General features: G+C 37.6%; 1 protein-coding gene across 2 annotated transcripts in view; it reads right to left on the bottom strand.

The window, feature by feature from the left end:
- Positions 1-19,553, bottom strand: part of LOC145678887 (uncharacterized) — a 136,299-nt gene that overhangs the window by 92,441 nt on the left and 24,305 nt on the right. For both annotated transcript variants that reach the window (XM_081749463.1, XM_081749464.1), the window contains exon 3: positions 5,971-6,045. In XM_081749463.1, the coding sequence (XP_081605589.1) occupies positions 5,971-6,045 (75 nt within the window). The remainder of the gene's footprint in view (positions 1-5,970; positions 6,046-19,553) is intronic.

Here is a 19,553-nt window from a genome sequence, read left to right as displayed (position 1 = left end):
CCTCCCTGCTCCCCCATATAAGTACAAATACTCGATATTACCATGTAGTGGCCTACTTCATTGCTTCACGTACCAATTTTTATGAATCTATCCCCCAATAGGGGGAATGGCTCCCCCCAAAAAAGTTTAAAAAGAAACAAAAGAACACGATATTTACCCTCCTCTTACCGCCACGTGGTACCCCCCATATAGATAAAATGCACACCAGCGGAAAGCTGCATCCTTCAGGAATAAATTGGTTCCAAAACCATCTTCCGGCCTTAATTACGGACTGAGCCATTGAGGTTTAAAGCCCTGATACAACAGTTGCGTCAATGAGCGTTTAACGATTAAGGTGGATCACCTAACTTAACCTAATCTAACCTAACCTAACCTTAAGCAGTGTTGCTATTCTACGTAATTTTTTAACAACCGATTGTGTATTATATACCTAAACCCTATATATAATCTGAGAGAGATAATAGATAGATAGGTACATTGACAGATATAATTCTCTTAGGAAACATACCATGCAATGTAAATACAAGAGTTCTTACAACAAGTGTTCTAGGACACACGCAAATTTTACCACCTTGGGTTCGAACTAAGAACGGTTTCTATTGTATTTTGTAGCGTCACGTTGAAACAAAACCGACTTTAGGAGAGGAAAACATGTGAAAGAATATACAATAGTGCATTTTTGTTAGCAAGATTTAGTCAAAGCTTTACTAAAACCAGCCTTTTGTTGTCTAAAAGTTTCAAACGTTTATTCTCAGAAATACAAATATGGAGCATTCAAAAGAATTGACGATTAAGACCTGGAAACCTTCTATTGACATGACTGTAAAACTCTTTACCGGTCGCATCAGATAAATATTTTGGCGCCCTTTCATTCAAATTTCTATCTTTCCATTAAATTGAAACAATCCAAAGTTGCTTGTTTTGACAATAATGCAAGCGGGAAAAGTACAGCGGTGTTTTCACAAATTTGTTTGTCTTCTTTCATTCGTGGTTAGGTCATGCGTTACGTTTGTATGTGTGTGTTTATGTCTGGGTATAACAAACGATTCTGCGAACTCGAAATATTTTAACATCCGGTTCGCAAGAACCGGTGCGAACCGGCTGAATAGCGCCACTGATTTTAACGTGCCACGAATGTTACTTTTAGGGTAAGAGAGATGGATGATTAACCCTTTCGGGACCCTGGGTTTTTGGGGTATTTTTTTAGACTTTCAGTCAAGCAGCTACTGCATCGTCATTATTTATCCTAGGATCATGGTTCATACCTCATTCTCTTCAGAATAGAGCTGGCTTTCAAATGGTATCACTTGCATGCTCATACCATATACCAGGAGCGGGAGAAATGATGTCAAAGGGAAAATTTCGAAGGGATTTTTTTTCGCACTTTGGGCCCCTCTGGAACGGCCCTGTGTGAACGTAGCCATCTAAAAAAATCTGATAAATAGTACTTGGTATACTGAATGTGTGTGCCAAATTTCAAGTTTCTATCTTGAATACTAAGGGCGGGAGAAATTTTATCAAGAATTCCCACAATGCCGCAAATTACCACAAAACACTATGATCTCAGGGAAACAATTTCCTGAGACATCCCTAATTACCCTAGAGTCATGTTTCGCCCATCATTCTCTTCAGAATAGAACTGCCTTTCAGGCGGTACCATTCACATGTCTCCATCATGTATCTAAGGCGGGAAATTCCCGAAAAAGGGATTTTTGGTCGAAATTTCCCTTTTTTCAACTTTTAGCCCCTCTGGACCCCCCTGTTTTAACGCATAAATCTGAAAAAATCTGTTAAATACTACTCGGTGGACTGAATGTTTGTGGGCAATTTCAATCTTCTAGGTGCAAAAATAAGCCCGCCAAATATATATATATATACTGACAATGTACCATATTCTCGTATACAGAGGGATATTTTTTAAAAATTCCCTGAGACATCCCTAATTACGCTAGGGTCATATTTCGCCCATCATTCTCTTCAGAATAAAACTGCCTTTCAGACGGTATGACTCACATGTCTTCATCATGTATATAAGGCGGGAAAATCCCGAAGAAAGGGATTTTTGGGATAAAAATATCCCGTTTTTCAACTTTTAGTCCCTCTGGACCCCCCTGTTTTAAAGCAGAGATCTGAAAAAAATCTGGCAAATACTAGTAGGTAGGCTGAATGTTTATGCACAATTTCAATCTTCTAGGTACAAAAGTAAGCCTGCCAAAAATATATATATACTGACAATGTACCATATTCTCATATACAGAGGGATATTTTTAAAAATTCCGAGACATCCCTAATTACGCTAGGGTCATGTTTCGCCCATCATTCACTTCAGAATAAAACTGCCTTTCAGACGGTATGACTCACGTGTCTCCATCATGTATATAAGGCGGAAAAATCCCGAAGAAAGGTAAAAATATACCTTTTTTCAACCCTTTGCCCCTCTGGTTCCCCCTCTGTTTTAACTTACAAATCTGAAAAAAAATCTGGTAAATACTACTCGGTGGACTGAATATTTGTGCAAAATTTCAATCTTCCACGTACAAAAATAAGCCCGCCAAAAATATTGAACGTAGGCTTAATAAATGAAAAAATATATTTTAGAATTATGACACGTCATCACCTCCTATGTCTCGACGCAGGAAGGTCTGAAACCATACGTAAGGTCTTCTACAATGCCTCTGGACTTGAAAAACAAAAGAAACCGGACGAAAAAGCTCAAATAGGAGAGTTATAACGCAATGTACCATGAAAAACGCGTATGGTACAAATTGTACCATAGGATCCCTTTAACGCAAGTGAATGATGATGGAAGGATCGATGGAATGAAAATGTGGGAGGAAACGGTAGTACGATGTTGTCCAGCACAAACTTACTTGGCAGGGATCGAACCAGGGACCCCAAGCACTAAACGTAAGCGCTGTGCCACTGAGCCAAAGTGCCTATCCAAAAACTGAAATATTTTATTTCGTTTCATCATCCTATGATAAGAGTCTTTGGATCATTTCTGATATAAGTAACATAAGGGTAAAAGTCCATCCCATAAGGGATAGGCCAACATGAAAGTCAAAGATTCACATTTACATGATCTCAGTACATAAAAATGTAATATGGTTGGTGCCATGCTCCAATTGTCGTCCGCGCCTTTCTCCTGTTTCTCCAGCCTTGGTGAAACCCTGAACCACATTTGGACAAGCATCGAATAAGAGATTAAATCCTATCCCCTGCTCAACAAGGTTTCGGGTCGTAAGATTCATACGTAAATGCTTTACCGATTATGTTCAGAATTTATAACTTATGCACTTTGAGGCGGCGAATGTCGCGGTGTGCCGGAGATTTTTTCCCCACATTTCTTCAACTTTAGTGGATGTAGTCAGCACGAGGAGCGAACCCTGCGAGGGCTTCAACGGATTCGGACCTCCCCCCCCCCAAAAAAAACGTAACTCAACATACATTTGTTCACTTTCTTAATAAAATTATTCTTGTTTAACAGAAAAATGATGATGTAGCATAAAGGTTTGATTTTAAACCTCATCTGTACAAATTCTTTCCTTATAAAAACAATCTAGTTCTATCATTTTTTTCTGAGAATGTAACTGACAGTACTTAACAATTAGTTATCGTCTTTTCAGGTGTAAAATAACACCGGTTCAATACTATATATATATTGTGTCTTGTAATATTGGACACCCAAACTTTGGACCCCTCCCAATAAGAATTTCTGACTACATACCTGAGTCAGCACTATCCTCTCCGAGTGTCTTTATCCCCGAGGCTTTCCCAGGCCTGCTTTCTAAAACAACGTTCCAACAAGAGTAGGACGAAAAATAAATCCCACTTCCACAGGGACACGAAACCAGCCGGCTATTGGACATCACAACTATTCAGAAAGTTTAGAAATATATATTGCGTTTGTGGGGATACATGTCAGTAGACCACTGATGACATATGGGTCATGAATCACGAGTTTAGTCTGGGTCCCCTGGGTCTGCGTCTTAACCGGATCTGGCCCAGAGAGACCCGGTGACCGGGAAGCAGCCGAAATATTCTTCTTGTTGTTCACCTCAACCACAGGTTGATGGGCAAAATGGAAATTTTAAACCTTTTCTCTCCCTTGGGAGAGCTGTTTTATACTTTGATAAGGCCTCTTCTTCGTAATTGCGTCTAGATAGTCTATCCTTGGTCTTCCTCTTCCTGGTTTTCCTTCTGCCTTTCCTTCTATCAGCATGGTGATCCAAACGGAGTGCCGAATAAGATGGCCAAGCATGCTGTTTCTTCTTTTTCCTATTATCTTCATGATCTGTCGTCCTTCGTTAGCTTCCCTTAGTGCGTCTTCATTCCTTTTCCTTTCGGTCCATGATATGCGTAGCATTCTGCGCCAACACCACATTTCAAATGCTTCCAGCTTGGATATTTCAACTTTTCTCAATGTCCACGTTTCTGATACGTAAAGTGCCACGCTTCATGCCAGTGTCTTAATAAATCGTTTACGAACGTCCAGCGACACATTTCTTGATGTTAGTAGTCCTCTTTTCCTATTGAATGCTTGTTTAGCCTGTGCTATTCTGGAACTTACATCTTTTTCACTTCTTCCGTCAAAGGATATTAGACTTCCTAAATAGGGGAACGTCTTAACGTCTTCGATTTTCTCTCCATCTAGCCATACGTTTGCCTTTTCCTGTCCTACTCTTGTGCACTTTATCACTTTCGTTTTCTTCTTATTTATCTTCAGTTTGCATGTTTCTTCCAGTTGGTCGTTCAAGTTTGAAAGTGCTTCCTGCAAATTCTTTTCGTTCTCCGCTATCAATGCTATGTCATCAGCAAACTTTTTTGTGCTGAAAACTTGACCATTTACTTTTACGCCTTTCTCGTTTTTATCCAAGAATTCTTTCATTGCCTCTTCTATATAGACGTTGAACAGGAGAAGTGAAAGTCCACATCTTTGACGTACTTCTTTAATTATTCTTGCTTCCTTCTGATCTCTTCCTATAATAGCTGTCTGGTTCCTATAGAGTTGGCATATTATTCTTCTGTCTCTGTAATCCACTTTCGGATTCTTCAATGCTCTGGGCCATCAAATTTAGGAGGCTCAGGTGAGCATGTCATGTAGACAGAGTGGAAGAAAATAGGAACGCTTTTAAAGTTTTAACTCGAAATTCAATCGGAAAACGACCATTAGGAAGACCTTGACACAGATGGAAGGATAGTATTAAGACGGATCTCGCAGAAAGAGGAATACAAAGTAGAAATTGGATCCAGTTGGTTAAGGATAGAAGTCTACGGAGAGCTTCTGTGAACGCGGCATTGAACCTCCGGGTTCCATAGGCCATAGAGATAGTTGGGGAAATCAGCTGTAATTCTGGGATGAAAATGATACATTTGCTGTGCTGACATCTACTGATGGAAAAAACGACATATAGCGTCTGTAAGTGGTTTGTACAAATCACGCTAGATGTCATTAGATGCTGAAGGGTCACGTAGTGAGTAGCACAGAAGGTTAGGCCTATAAAGGCTCATAATCCTTACTTACCCCTTTTATTCATACATTCGTTACACTGGCTGACAACAGAAGCAAATCAATTAATTGAATAACACTGCAGATGACGATGATTTTCAAGTTATATATCGTCGTCCCAGATTCAATACCGCTTGAGTAACATTTCACCAATTTTACAGGAGAGGAAAAAAAACTGTTTAAGAACTAACTTCAGCCTCATTATATGCGATATTACTTTTTTGGGGGGGGGGGTAACAGAGCCATTTGTCGTGATATAGGTATACTACTTAATCAGATTGTGCGCCATCTAATTCTAACAGTATCAAAAGCTCAAATTTACCAAAACTGGAGATAACACTGTTTAATCTCAGACGGCGATATATAATAAAACAAGAAATTTTAGCTCATATGTACGGAAGTAACACGGTTATTTTAATGAGTGCTTTGATTCTAGTTCACAAATAATTCAAAAATCTTACCTGGCTCAACTACAGGCGCTGGTTCTGGGGGAGGGGAAGGAGGGGGCGGTGATGGTGGCGCAGGAGGTTGGACCACTGAAAAGAAAAGGAAAAATAACAGTAATTAATACAAACAGAAAATCAATTTGTATCGCTTATAATGTAAGAAGGAACGCAATGAAAGCAAGGATTTTTTTTAAAAAATCGATCTTTCCTGAAATTCATTAATAAGAATATTTTTTTTTTAAAAAAGAGAAGAGCCTTCTGTTGTCACCATTTAACAGAAAAAAAAAACTAATTGACACTTACACTACAACATACACATCAATAGAGTTACCAACTTAGAAGTTTTACGAGTAGAGTTGGGCATACAGTTGAGTACGAATAGAAACTCAGAAACCAATAGTACGAGAGAAACCGTGTCATGCTGCTCCATGTCCTATTCTCGGGTCTAATGAACATTAGTACAAAAGTGTTCCAATTGTCTAATTCTAATGATTTTAGAAATCTTGTAAAGTGGAAATATATTAATCACTCATTTTTCTCTTTCTCCTCATAGAAATCAAAGGTTCTATCTAACAAGGAACGGATATGAACGTGTCATCCGGACATCCGAATCAAACCTAGTTCATCCGATAAACATAACAAACATATGTTCATGCACAAAAAATCAGGTGCCATGGACAACGAAACAGGTCCTTGGGGCCCATTGACCCTGTTAGTATAAAGAAAATCATTGACTCACAGTGAAATAGCTATTGCATCAACACTGTTCGTTAGAAAGTCATAGTTTATAGTTCATTCTCTCCAGCATGAAACAAGCTTTCCAGAGGTGCTATGTATTGGGGCCCATAACGTACTTGAACGGGGATAGACAGACAGATTGATAGACAGAATAGGTATGAGGGGAAAGCGTGTGTTGGTATGGAAGCTTTTCCCTCATATCTATTCTGTCTATCAATACAAAACTTGGTACACACATTTCTTATTTCTTATAGTATTTTTCGAGATACATTTGGATTGTGTGCTTTTACCTGGGGCTCTCCAGAGGTTCCAAAGTTGATGGGAGGGATTCCTGGAGGGCATTTTCCCGACATTCTCCCAATTTTCTCCGTTCAAGTACGTTATGGGCCCCAACACATAGCACCTCTGGAAAGCTTGTATCATACTGAAGAGAATGAACTATAAATCATGACTTTCCAATGAACAGTGTTGATGCAATAGCTATTTCACTCTGAGTCTACGATTTTCTTTATACTAATAGGGTTAATGGGCTCCAAGGACCTACTCCGTTGTCCATAGCACCTGATTTTTTGTGCATGAACATATCTTTGTTATGTTTATCGAAAGAACTAGGTTTGATTCGGATGTCTGGATGACACGTTCGTGTCCGTTCCTTGTAAGTAAAACTTTTTTTCAAAATTTCAAATTCCTAATCTAATAGTTTTGGAGACCTAGTAAGGGGTAGAAATCGTTTTTACTCTTATTCTGCGCTTAGGAGTTGAATTTCGCAATGATTGTTTTATATGAGTCCTGTCTAGACCCACGGTTTCAGGAATCTGGTCATGAATCAGTGAATGAATAAACACACTTAATCTCTTAAGGATATACATAAAGTTAATACGCAGTACGTTCCTAAATCTGAAAGTTAATAAAGGAAACAGCTCCTGATTTTAGACACCTTTGTAAATCGAATATTTTGGGTGTTTGTTAGTACACCTCTGAAATCCATACTTAATACGCTCAGTGCAGAAGCCATACAGATCGAAATGAGGTCATATTTTAATTTCGAGCTATGATATTAGAGAAAGAGTATGATACTTCTAAAAAAAATCTAGATTTCAATGGATTTACACTTTCCATGACTACTACATACCGAATAAAAAGTACGGGCCACCGAACTAAACTTTCTTGCTCCAATTTCTTAAGTTAAATAATTTTCTGCTAGATATTACTGAAATATTTATTTCTCAAGTACAAACAAACTTATGAGATGTTTTCGGAAAACTTCGGTCGAAGGAAACATATTCGAAAGTAAACTACCCCTTGTGAATTTTTTCATGAAAATTGACTTCACATATTGTAGAGCTACAAATGAAATATTTATTTATGAAGCATGAGCAAAACCATCTGACTGGTTTTTAAGGATAAAACTAACTACCTCTATGATCTATGGAACCCGGAGGTTCAATATGGCCGCGTTCACAAAAGCTCTCTACTGACTTCTATCCTTAGCTAACTGCATCCAGTTTCTACTTTGTATTCCAATCTGTGCGAGATCCATCTTAATATTGTCCTCCCATCTGCACCTAGGTCTTCCTAATGGTCGTTTTCCGATTGGTCTTCCAGACAAGACTTTGAAAGCGTTTCTACTTTCTTCCATCCTAGCTACATGACATGCTCACCTAAGCCTCCTAGACTTGACGACTCTAACAATGTTGGGTAAACCGTATAAATTATGTAGTTCCTCGTTATGAAGTTTCCGCCATTCCCCATTCCCGGTCCTCTTGAGTCCGAATATTCGTCTCAGAATCTTGTTCTCAAATACTTTCAGTCTATGTTCTTCCCTCAGAGTAAGTGACCATGTTTCGCAACCATACAGAACAACAGGCATGATTATCGTTTTGTATATTTTAAGCTTCAAATTCCTCGACAGAATTCGCGACGACAAGAGATTTTGAACCGAATAGTAACACGAATTCCGTTTTTAGTCGACATTTAATTTCTCCGTGAATATGATTTTCCTCTGTTAATATTGATCCTAGATATTTGAAACTATCCTCTTTATCAAAAGTATTATTTAATATTTTAACGCATCCATAATTTGCTGTATTCCGGTCCCGACGCACTTCCATGTATTTAGTTTTCTCTGCATTTACTTCTAAACCCATGCCCCTGCAAGCGTTTAATAAGATCTTTGCATTTCTTTCTATTGTTCTCCTATCATCCCCTATTAAATTTACATCATCAGCATATGCCATAACCTGGTGAATACCGTTCAACTGTAAGCCCTGGTTGCTATCTTTGATTTTCCTTATAGCGTATTCAAGAACAAAGTTAAATAATAATGGTGACGACGCATTTCCTTGTTTCAGGCCATTTTCGACGTGAAAGCTCGTGGACAAAAATTTTCCTACCCGGACTTTACTCTGGGATTCATTTAAACATATCTTAATTAATCTAATTAGCTTTCTCGGTATTCCAAGTTCTGTAAGAACGTTGTATAATGTTTCTCTCCTAACCGAGTCGTACGCCTTTCTAAAATCAATAAATAGTTGATGTACCGGGGTATTGTATTTCCACTTTTTTCGAGTATTTGGCAAATATTTGGTCGATAGTTGATCGATTTCGTCTAAATCCGCACTAATAATCTCCAATAATTTCATCTGCGTATGGGGTCAGTCTTGCTAATAGAATATTTGAAAGGATTTTATAGGATGTTGACAGAAGAGAAATACCTCGATAATTATTACAGTCAGTTTTATCGCCTTTCTTGTGAATTGGAACAATTATTGATTCTTTCCACTCTTGTGGCAATTCTTCCTTGTTGTAGACCAGGAGAATGAGTTTGTGTATCTTGTTCCACAATTTTTCGCCTCCAGCTAAAATTAACTCAGCCGGAATTTCGTTTACACCCGGAGATTTGCGTTTCTTTAATATCTTTATAGTGATTTCTACTTCTATTCGGTTGGGTTCTGGAATATCGGTTCTGCGGTGTGTATCTCTCTTTCTCCACGCACATTAGTTTTTGGCTGCGTTTTCAGCAAATCGTCAAAGAAATCTTTCCATCTATTTAAAATGCTATCTGTATCAATGAGAACTGTTCCATCAGCTTTCTTTAATATAAGCACCAGGTTGATAGCCTTTCTTAAATTCATTGATCCCTTTATATCTACATGTCCCGAATGTTTTTTTTATTTTTACTATTATCTTCAAGTCCCTTAATTTTAGCTTTCAGAAATCGCGTTTCTTTGTTTTAAAAGTTTTGGAAGTTTCCCGCCTGATATCTGCGAAATTTTGTGTAGTTATTTCATTCGGGTTTTGTAGCCAGCGTAATTTTGCCTGTTTTCTGTTCTCTGTTAGTTTTATGCATTCCTGGTCGAACCATGGTTTGTTCCCACGTATTTCCGCGTGTCCCAATTTTTCTTTTGCTGAAATTTTAATGCTATCTCTAATTTCAATCCAGGTATCCTCCACACTAGTGCATTCCGAATCTTCTAAAGCCGAGGATCTATTCGAAACTTCAATCTGGTATTTCTCTTTTACCTGGCTCTCTTCTAATTTCTTTAAATTGAATCTCTCCGTTTTCGGACAATGAATATTATCTTTATTCAACGATAACCGCTCTCGTATTATCGCTGCTACCCGGTAGTTGTCAGTGTCACAATCAGCCCATCTAAACGACCAGACATCAATTATGCTAGATTGCCTTCTTATATCTACTAAAACGTGATCAATTTGATTATGTGTTTTTCCGTCTGGTGATGTCCAAGTGTATTTATGAATGTCGCGATGTGGGAATTTTGTACTCTTCACGATTAGGTTTTTGGATGTTGCAAAGTTCACGAGTCTAACACCGTTGTCATTACTTTCCTTATGCAGACTTTCGTTCCCTATAATCGGTTTGAAAATATCCTCTCGTCCTACCTTCGCATTGAAATCCCCTAATAGAATTTTCATATGGTATCGCGGGAGTTGGTCAAATATCCGTTCCACTTCTTCGTAAAAACTGTCTTTTATATCGTCATCCTTATACCCGGGTCTTGGTCTTAATCTTGCATTTGCTCATTACTGCAGGCTATTAATGAAAGAACGACAAAGCGTCCTACCAGAAGGGCATAGCGAGCTCCTTCGTGGCTAAGAGATTAGAGTACGTGCTTTTGGCGTGGGAGGTCCGGAACCAAGATCGATAAAGACCTGAGACTTGAAACTAATGTAAGCGTGTTCTATGTAGATATTTTCGAGATCATGACCAGTGTTATAATTTGTAACGTTTTTATGTAGTAACAGAAGAAAGTATCGAAAGTGTAAAATTTAAAAAAAAAAAAAGTACAAAATGAAGAAAATCAATATTCAGTTGCAGAAAACTGATTTGCTGTGGGTGAATCTCTATGTATATGTGCAGTATACATCAACATTTATCCATTGGTGTGAAAAGGTGACACAGTTGATGCAATGTTGCTATCTAAAAAGGCTATGTAATGCAAGTTCGTAAAATGGATGGTTTTTGACAGAAACGCGGTCTCTGTCAACACCGTTGTAGTAAATTACTGCAACAGGGTGTTTTAGGTTAATTAATGATAAACAATGAGAATTTCCACATATTTGATAACCTGAGTTTTTATGCAAAAATTTGCGATAAAAAATACTCGCCTACAGTTGGCTACCCTGGTAACACTTCCAACGGACTTAACATCACCTGACTTTTTCTTATGGGGTTATTTAACCCTTTTAGGATCTTGGGTTTTTGGGGTATTTTTTAGACTTTCAGTCAAGCAGCTACTGCATCATCGCTATTTATCCTAGGATCATGGTTCATACCTCATTCTCTTCAGAATGGAGCAAGCTCTTAAATGGCACCACTTATATGCCCATACCATATACCAGGAAAGAGAAAAAGTGAGGTCAAAGGGAAAATTTCGGGGAAAACATTTTTTCACACTTTGGGCCCCTCTGGAACGGCCCTGTGTAAACGTAGAGATCTAAAAAAAAAAAAATCTGACAAATACTACTCGGTAGACTGAATGTGTGTGCCAAATTTCAAGTTTCTATCTTGAATAGTAAGGGCGGGAGAAATTTTATCAAGAATCCCCACAATGCCCCAAATTACCGCAAAAGACCCTGATCTCAGGTAAAAAAATTTCCTGAGACATCTCTATTTACCCTAGGATTATAATCCGAGAATCATTCTCTTCAGAATAGAACTGCCTTTCAGACGGTACGATTCACGTGTCTCCATCACGTATCTGAGGCGGCAAAATCCCGAAGAAAGGGATTTTTTTGGTTAAAACATCCCTTTTCCCAAATTTTTGCCCCTCTGGACCCCACTGTTTTAACGCAGAGATCTGATAAATACTACTAGGTGGACTGAATGTTTGTGCAGAATTTCAATCTTCTAGGTGCAAAAGTAAGTCCACCAAAAAAAAAAAAAAAAAAAAAAACAACCTACAATGTCCCATACTCCTTTATACAGAATAATATTTTGTAAAAATTTCCTGAGACATCCCTAATTACCCTAGAATCATGATTTGCACATCGTTTTCTCCAGAATAGAACTACCTTTCAGACGGTACCATTTACGTGTCTCCATCATGTATTTGAGGCGTAAAAATGGTGAAAAAGGATTTTTTGATAAAAAATATCCTTTTTTTTTTTAGTTTTTTGCCCCCTGGACCCCCTTCTGCTAACGCAGAAATATGAAAAAATCTGGTAAACACTACTCGGTGGACTGAATGTTTGTGCAAAATTTCAATCTTCTACGTGCAAAAATAAGCTCGCCAAAAAATAATGAACATAGGCTTAATAAAAGAAAACATATTGTTTAAAGTTATGACATCATCACCTCCTATGTCTCGACGCAGGAAGGTGTGAAACCATACGTAACGTCTTCTACAATGCCTCTGGACTTGAAAAACAAAAAACAAACAAACAAACAAACAAGAAGAAACGGACGAAAAAGCACAAATAGGAGAGTTATAACGCAATGTACCATGAAACACCCGTATGGTACAAATTGTATTATAAGATCCTTTAAAGGTTAAAACATGTGGTGTACAAGAATAACCCCAGAACCATTTAGGAACTGAAGACGAATATTGAAACAAAAATTCAAGCAATCACCAGAAACACTTTTATTAAAAAAGTGTCAAGAAACATGGTGAAGCGTGTAAATTTGTGCTTAAAACAAAGCGGCAGCCACTTCGAGCATTTGCTGTAAAGCTCTCTTTTCTTTCTACGAGGACTCCAGGATTGCTTGGGATAAATTATAAATCCCTATATTATTGATGGATATGAATTTATAACAGTTATTATTAGTTACAGAAGGTTGAAGAACGATGTGTACTCGTATTATGACTCATTAAAGTCGATAAATTTAAGAGTTATTGTAGAAGACAGAGACGGACAGATTTACAAATGCAGGTTGGGTCGAATGGTAGAAATTCGCTGCTCTTGCTTCAGTTATAACTAATTTTTATTTTTCGTATTCTAATATAAAATAAAGTAGAATCAGGGATGTATGCAAGAATTTATTTCGGGAGGTTCAAAGTTTTCAGGGGAATTCAAATCCAACATGAGGATAAATTGTATTAAAATTTGTAAAATTACCCCTAAAATTACCTCTAAAATTAGACTAAATTTATAGGAAAGTCTCGAGATTTCAGGCGTAGGGATACTCTAGAAACCAGCCCCTGCGTACGCTCCTGGATGGAACAGACTTTCTTTTAAAAGAAAAGAACGAAGATTTCCTAGACAAAACCGGCGTGAGAAATACGTGTTGTTTCTACGCTCTTGTATCTGTACTTCTGAATGAGTTACAAATCTACTGACATCAAATTCATCAATAACAAAATACAGCATTTAATGTCTTCACTGTTGACGGTGTAGACCTACCCAACGTCGCTGGTACGATACGATAAATCTTCAACACTTCATTCACGTTCATTTAATTATATCAGGTTTCGACCAGGCGAATAGTCACAATGATTTCTTTGAAGGCATTCTCTTAAATACAGATGCAGAGCAACCATCTCCAACTGAATGCTTGTCAAGGAGGAGCTACATAACCCGATATTGATTATGAACAGTGGTCGTATGTAAAACAAGAACATCGAAAGCATAGTCAATGGTTTTACGGGCAGATTACTAGTGGTTCCATAACTATAGCCAGTGTCGGATGTAGCCCGAGGCCGGGGGAAGGGGAGGCTAGGCCTTCCCAGTTTTTTGAGGGACAATATTATTGAAGCTATTATTTATATATTTTTGAAAGTTTATAGTAAACTCATGATATACCTATCATAGTTTGATTTCTGGCTGCCCCCCTCCCCAGTTTTTACTTTCTAGATCCGCCACTGACTACAACACTTATTTAATAAACTTTACTCCCTTCTCCTTTGCTCTTATGTTTCCCTCTCTCTGCTTTACGTCAAACAGGCTTCTAAGAAATTACTGACATAAACAATTAGCTAGGCCTATATTCGTTGGATTAGGGTACGATCCTCCCATCTGGAGACCCGGGGCTAGAAAAACTATGGCCCCTACTGACTTCGTCTAATACTTTTCTGTGAAAGTATAGTAGGAAAGTTAAGGGAATATGTTTCATATTTTTGGTCATATTTTATTTTATAATGATTGTACATATCTTTATGATTCTTTTTAGATAGCAAGTTGAAATTTTGATCAGAGTAGAGGCCCCTGTCCACTTGGGCTACAGCCCCCTAAGCCCCCCTTTAATCCGGCCCTGGATCCTCCCTACGTCCCCTTGTAATGAAAGTCCATCGGAAATTACGTTTCATCGGACATTCAATTATTTTCTAGGTGACAACTAGAAACGAATAATAACAACAAAATTGGGTCTAGATAGTGAGAATGGTTATCTTTCTTTTAATAAACGTTACATACAAAAATAGTTTTATTTACGAGTGCGTATTTAACATTATTCCATATGAATTTTTGTTTCTAATGTTTCTTTTTACGTAATAATTCCTAGGTCAATATGCAGTCAAAATCTTTCCATTCCATTTTTAATTTTTTAATTGACAGCCATGATTGGCATGAGTCTTCCGTCTCATATATTATACGTCTAAATAAGCCGGCTGCCTATCAAAGGCTCTTTATCTCGTATCTCGAAGGCCTTTGACTTAATCAATGAACGTTCTGTTTTTTGGAGAGCGAATGACACGTGCTGTTCCCTTCCTGGAGCTTTGTTTATAGCTGCATACCAGCACTTCAGACGCAGGGTTGTCAACTACAGAGGTTTATCACCAAAACTAAAACACTCGTAGAATTGACTTGTGAGCTATAACACTATAGTAGTTAACAACTTTTAACTTTTTTCCTATAACATGAGAGAAGAGTCTCTTAAAGGATCTCTTTGCGCTGAATTCAAATATGCATTCCGTTTCTCTCTATCACGTACAGTTTTCCCGCGAGAAAGAGATTGTAGGAAATTCTCTTTAAAAAATCCCTTTTTCGGGTATTCCACCCTAGCTCTTGTTCCCTTATGAATAATAACACAAGAATTAAACCAAAGATATCTTGATTTATACTCAATAAACCCTCCAAGTTTCATAACAATCACGTTAGTATTTCTAGAGAAATAAAACTATTTATATATCTATGTTTTCAGATCTCTTAAATTGATGGCAAAAGTGACTTGCTTCATTGCCACAAGCACAGACATAAAATAGAAACAATACAATTTACATGTATCACAATGTGCAATAAACAATATTACAAATATACAAAAATAACATGAAAAAGCCATTAAAACTAACAGAATGTATGAAACTTCCATTGAGTTACACAAATGTACGCTACTTCAGGGGCGTAAATAAGGACCCCGCAGACCCCGCATTGCGGGGGTCCTCAAGCCATCAGGGGCCCCAAATCGTGAAGTGGGACGTAGAGAAGGGGCCCCGCTTCACGCTGTCTGCGGAAGGGCCCCCAAGCCTTTAGTTACGCCACTACACTACTTCCTTCTTTTGTAAGAAGTAATGCATCCTCTAACAAGGCTCCAACAATAATACCTTATTGTTGAAGGATCCCATCGCCCCTGGTACTTTTTCTTCATTGCCATTATGTCTTGGTGGAATCTTTTCCCCTGTTCGTCGCTGACAGCATCTAGATTAGCAGGAAAGAAATTAAGGTGAGAGTGTAAAAAGTGGATTTTTGAAATACTACAACCCAATTCTTTGTATTCCTGTAGCATAGCATATCCAATGCTTTTTATGTTTACGGGATGCCGAGCTGATGACAAGCATTATGAAGTGGAAGACTGAGAACCTCGATTGAATTACTTTCCTGGAGAATGTAACATCAAATATGTTCCTTTGGTAGATGCTAATAAGATACTACTGCATATAAAGTTAGGACTTATGATGAAGAACTTTGTCAAAGCTATGGTCACAACACAACTGGTGAAGGTTCCAAGCATTTGCGACATAAGTTTCGTAACCTGAGTGATGCTAAGATTTCAGTGGGAGTGTTTGTTGATCCCCAGATTAGGAAACTCACGCTTGATAATAGCGTTGAGAGCAAGTTAAACAGTGCCGAGCTAGTGTCCTGAACAGCATTTAAGTCTGTTGTGCGTAACTTTCTGGGCAATAACAAAGCGGAAATTACATTGAAACCGTACAGGACATGCTACAGAAATACAAAGAATTGGGTTGTAGGATGGTTTTAAAAATCCTCTTTTTACACTTTCACCTTAGTTTCTTTCCTGCTAATCTAGATGCTGTTAGCGATGAACAGGGGGAAAGATTCCGCCAAGACATAATGGCAATGAAGAAAAGCTAGCACAGATGATGAGGTCCTTCAATAATGAGGGATTATAGTTGGAGTCTTGTTAGAGAATGCAATACTTGCAAAAGAAGAAAGTAGTGTACATTTGTGTAACTCAATGGAAGTTTCATACATTCTGGTAGTTTTAATTGGCTTTTTCATGTCATTTTTGTATATTAGTATTATTCTTTATTGTAAGTTGTGATATATGTAAGTTGTATTGTTTTCTATTTTATGTCTGTGCTTGTGGTACATTTTTGACACCAAATCAAGAGATCTGAAAGCATAGGTATATAAATGTCTTTATTTCTCTAGAAATAATAATGCGATTGTTATGAAACTCGGAGGGCTTATTGAGTATCAATCAAGATTTCTTCGGTTTAATTCTTGTGTTATTATTCGTAAGGAGACAAGAGCTAGGGTTATAAAATACGCGAAAAAGGGAAATCCCTCTCTCGCGGAAAAACTGTACGTGATGGAGAAAAGCTGAATGCATATTCGAATTCAGCGCACACAGTTCCTTGAAGATCAGCTATTTTCTCTAATGTTACAAAAACCTTGTTAAACGTTCGCTACGTTACGAGTTAATTGTGGCTCGTGCGATACTTCATTTCTATGTGGTGCCGTTCTATGCATTGTATTATCTCTGTGCGTTTGTGGTATTTTCATCTGTAGAGATTTTTAACATTACTAGCATCCACGAGCTACACTAGTCACCAGTGACGCGTCCTGCTTTGGCGTAATGAAGCTTCAGATTCTGTCAACAGATGCCTGAAGTGTGAATTTGAAATACCGTGTCGTCATCTACGGAGAGAAACTCAAATTAAGATCTGTTCACGAGTTACTGGTGACTCGTAACGCATCGACGACGGACAAATCTTCAACGAGACACACGGTGACTTGTATAGCACTGAGATAAAAAAAAAAAAAAATGTTTTATACTGCCGCAGCGAACGTGTTAACTAGTGCAATTTTCCATTATGATTGCTTTGCTCACATTAGAATAGTTGCGTTATTAAGTGTTTCCACAGTACTACCTTTTCCACTCAACTGCGATTAGTTGTCAGATTTTCGAGTTCGATTTCGATTTTTGGTTTAGCGTCCTTTTCAGCAGGAAGGCTGTATTTGACGTAGACCTACAGCTTTACTTGGGATTCGACCTACATGAGCTCCCACTGAGAATTGAACACGGGTCTCCCACACCAAAGGCGGGTATACTAACCCCTTAATCATAAGGGAACTCTGTCATCAGATTTTGTAACATAGCCAGATTTTTAGTCTATGAGTCTAGTCAAATTAAAGCCAAGCCCGATGGCTCGCTCATGCAATCCACCTCCCTTCAAAGAGAGACAGTGTAGTGAAGAACGGTCTATACTGTGTGGACTGGTTTTAAAAGTTGCTCTGTAAATCGGATTTAAACCCCAGTTGTAGTCGGGAGCCTCCGTTAATAGTAAGTCACGTAATTCATAATCTCGGTGTCGTACAAGGAAAGCATGAAAACTCAACTCAAATTAGATTAATTCAATTCTTAGTCATAGTTATATGTATTTGTATATAAAAATGACATTTATGTTGTATGTCTTTTTACGAGAAAACGGCCGAACTGTTTGAAATGATTTTTTGAACACGGTTGGCATTTGGACTGAACCAAGGAGATGAGTTTTCGTCATTATTTGTTCTGGAATATGTTATAATGAAAATCAATATTAGAGTTTGATCAGAGCGTAGAGCCAGGGATTAAAACCAGGTCCTAGTGCAGAATAGTACTCATCAGGATATGGCTTATGTATGATGATGATGTAAATCTGATAGCAGATGATATGAAGACATTAGAAAGAAATGCTGAGGTTTTATTAAACGTCTACAGAGGCATGGGTTTAAAAGTAAATACAGAAAAAAATATATACATGGAAATTTGCAGTGACCGTAATACTGCAAATTATTATAGATATGTTAAAATATCAAATTATACTTTCGACAAAATGAATACTTTCAAATATATAGGATCAACATTAAAAGACCAAGAAGATATCCATAAGAAATTAAACCGAGTGAAGTAGCTCAAGTGGTAGAGCTTTGGCTTCGCATTCCGGATGTCGTGGGTTCGATTCCCTCTGCCGACCATCCTGACTGGGGTTTTCCTCAGTCCTACCAGGCAAATGCCTGGATGGTACCTACTAAACAGGCCCTGGCCGGTACCTTCCCAAATCCTTACCATTGTTGCTAATGTTGTTGTTGTTGTTAGATATCCAGTATAAAATGGCTCTGAGCTGTATCTGGTGATGGTTAAATAATAATAATAATAATAATAATAATAATAATAATAATAATAATAATAATAATAATAATAATAATAATAATAATAATAATAATAATAATGTATATGAAAGTAGGCAACATGTATTATGTTAAGTCTAAACTGTTTTTCTTTGCGAATTCTATCTAAGAATTTGAATCTTAAAATATATAAAACGACAACTATGCCTGTTGTGAAATATGGTTGCTTAATTTGAAGGAAGAATGCGGACTGAAAATATTTGAAAATTAAATCCTGAGGCGAATATTCAGACCCAAGAAGGACAGAATTGCAGAATTTTCGTAACCAGAATCTGCATGACTTGAACCGTTTTTATAACATTGTTAGTCATTAAGTCTAGGCGACTCATGTGGGCAGGTCATATAGCCAGAATGGAAGAAAGTCGAAACTCTTTCAAAATTTTAACTGAAAACTTAAAAAAGGACCATTTTAGGAAGATCTAGACGCAGATGGAAGGACAATATTAAAATTTTGAGGGACCTTCTCCAGGATTTGATCACATTTATCCAGCCCACTCGGCTAATTTGTAAGATACTTTAAGTTTCTGTTCCATACTAAGCTTTGTTTACAGTCTAATACGACTGAGTTTGCGACAAATAGTTGGAAACTACATGTCTTGCAATGTATTAACATTTATTTCGCACAAGTCATATTTTCTTTTACGTCGCAATAACTGATGTGAAACAAGTTGAATCTGTGAATGATAAAGATTGCAATGATCGTTAATAATGATAAAACGATAATAGAATTGCAATGACAATTACGTTAACAATTACGTTAAAATTAG

The sequence above is a fragment of the Thermobia domestica genome, chromosome 2 (assembly GCF_964235325.1).
Source record: "Thermobia domestica chromosome 2, izTheDome1.hap1.1, whole genome shotgun sequence".
Taxonomy (NCBI): domain Eukaryota; kingdom Metazoa; phylum Arthropoda; class Insecta; order Zygentoma; family Lepismatidae; genus Thermobia; species Thermobia domestica.
The sequence above is the reverse complement of the archived record's forward strand: the minus strand, read 5'-3'. Positions and strand labels throughout refer to the sequence as shown.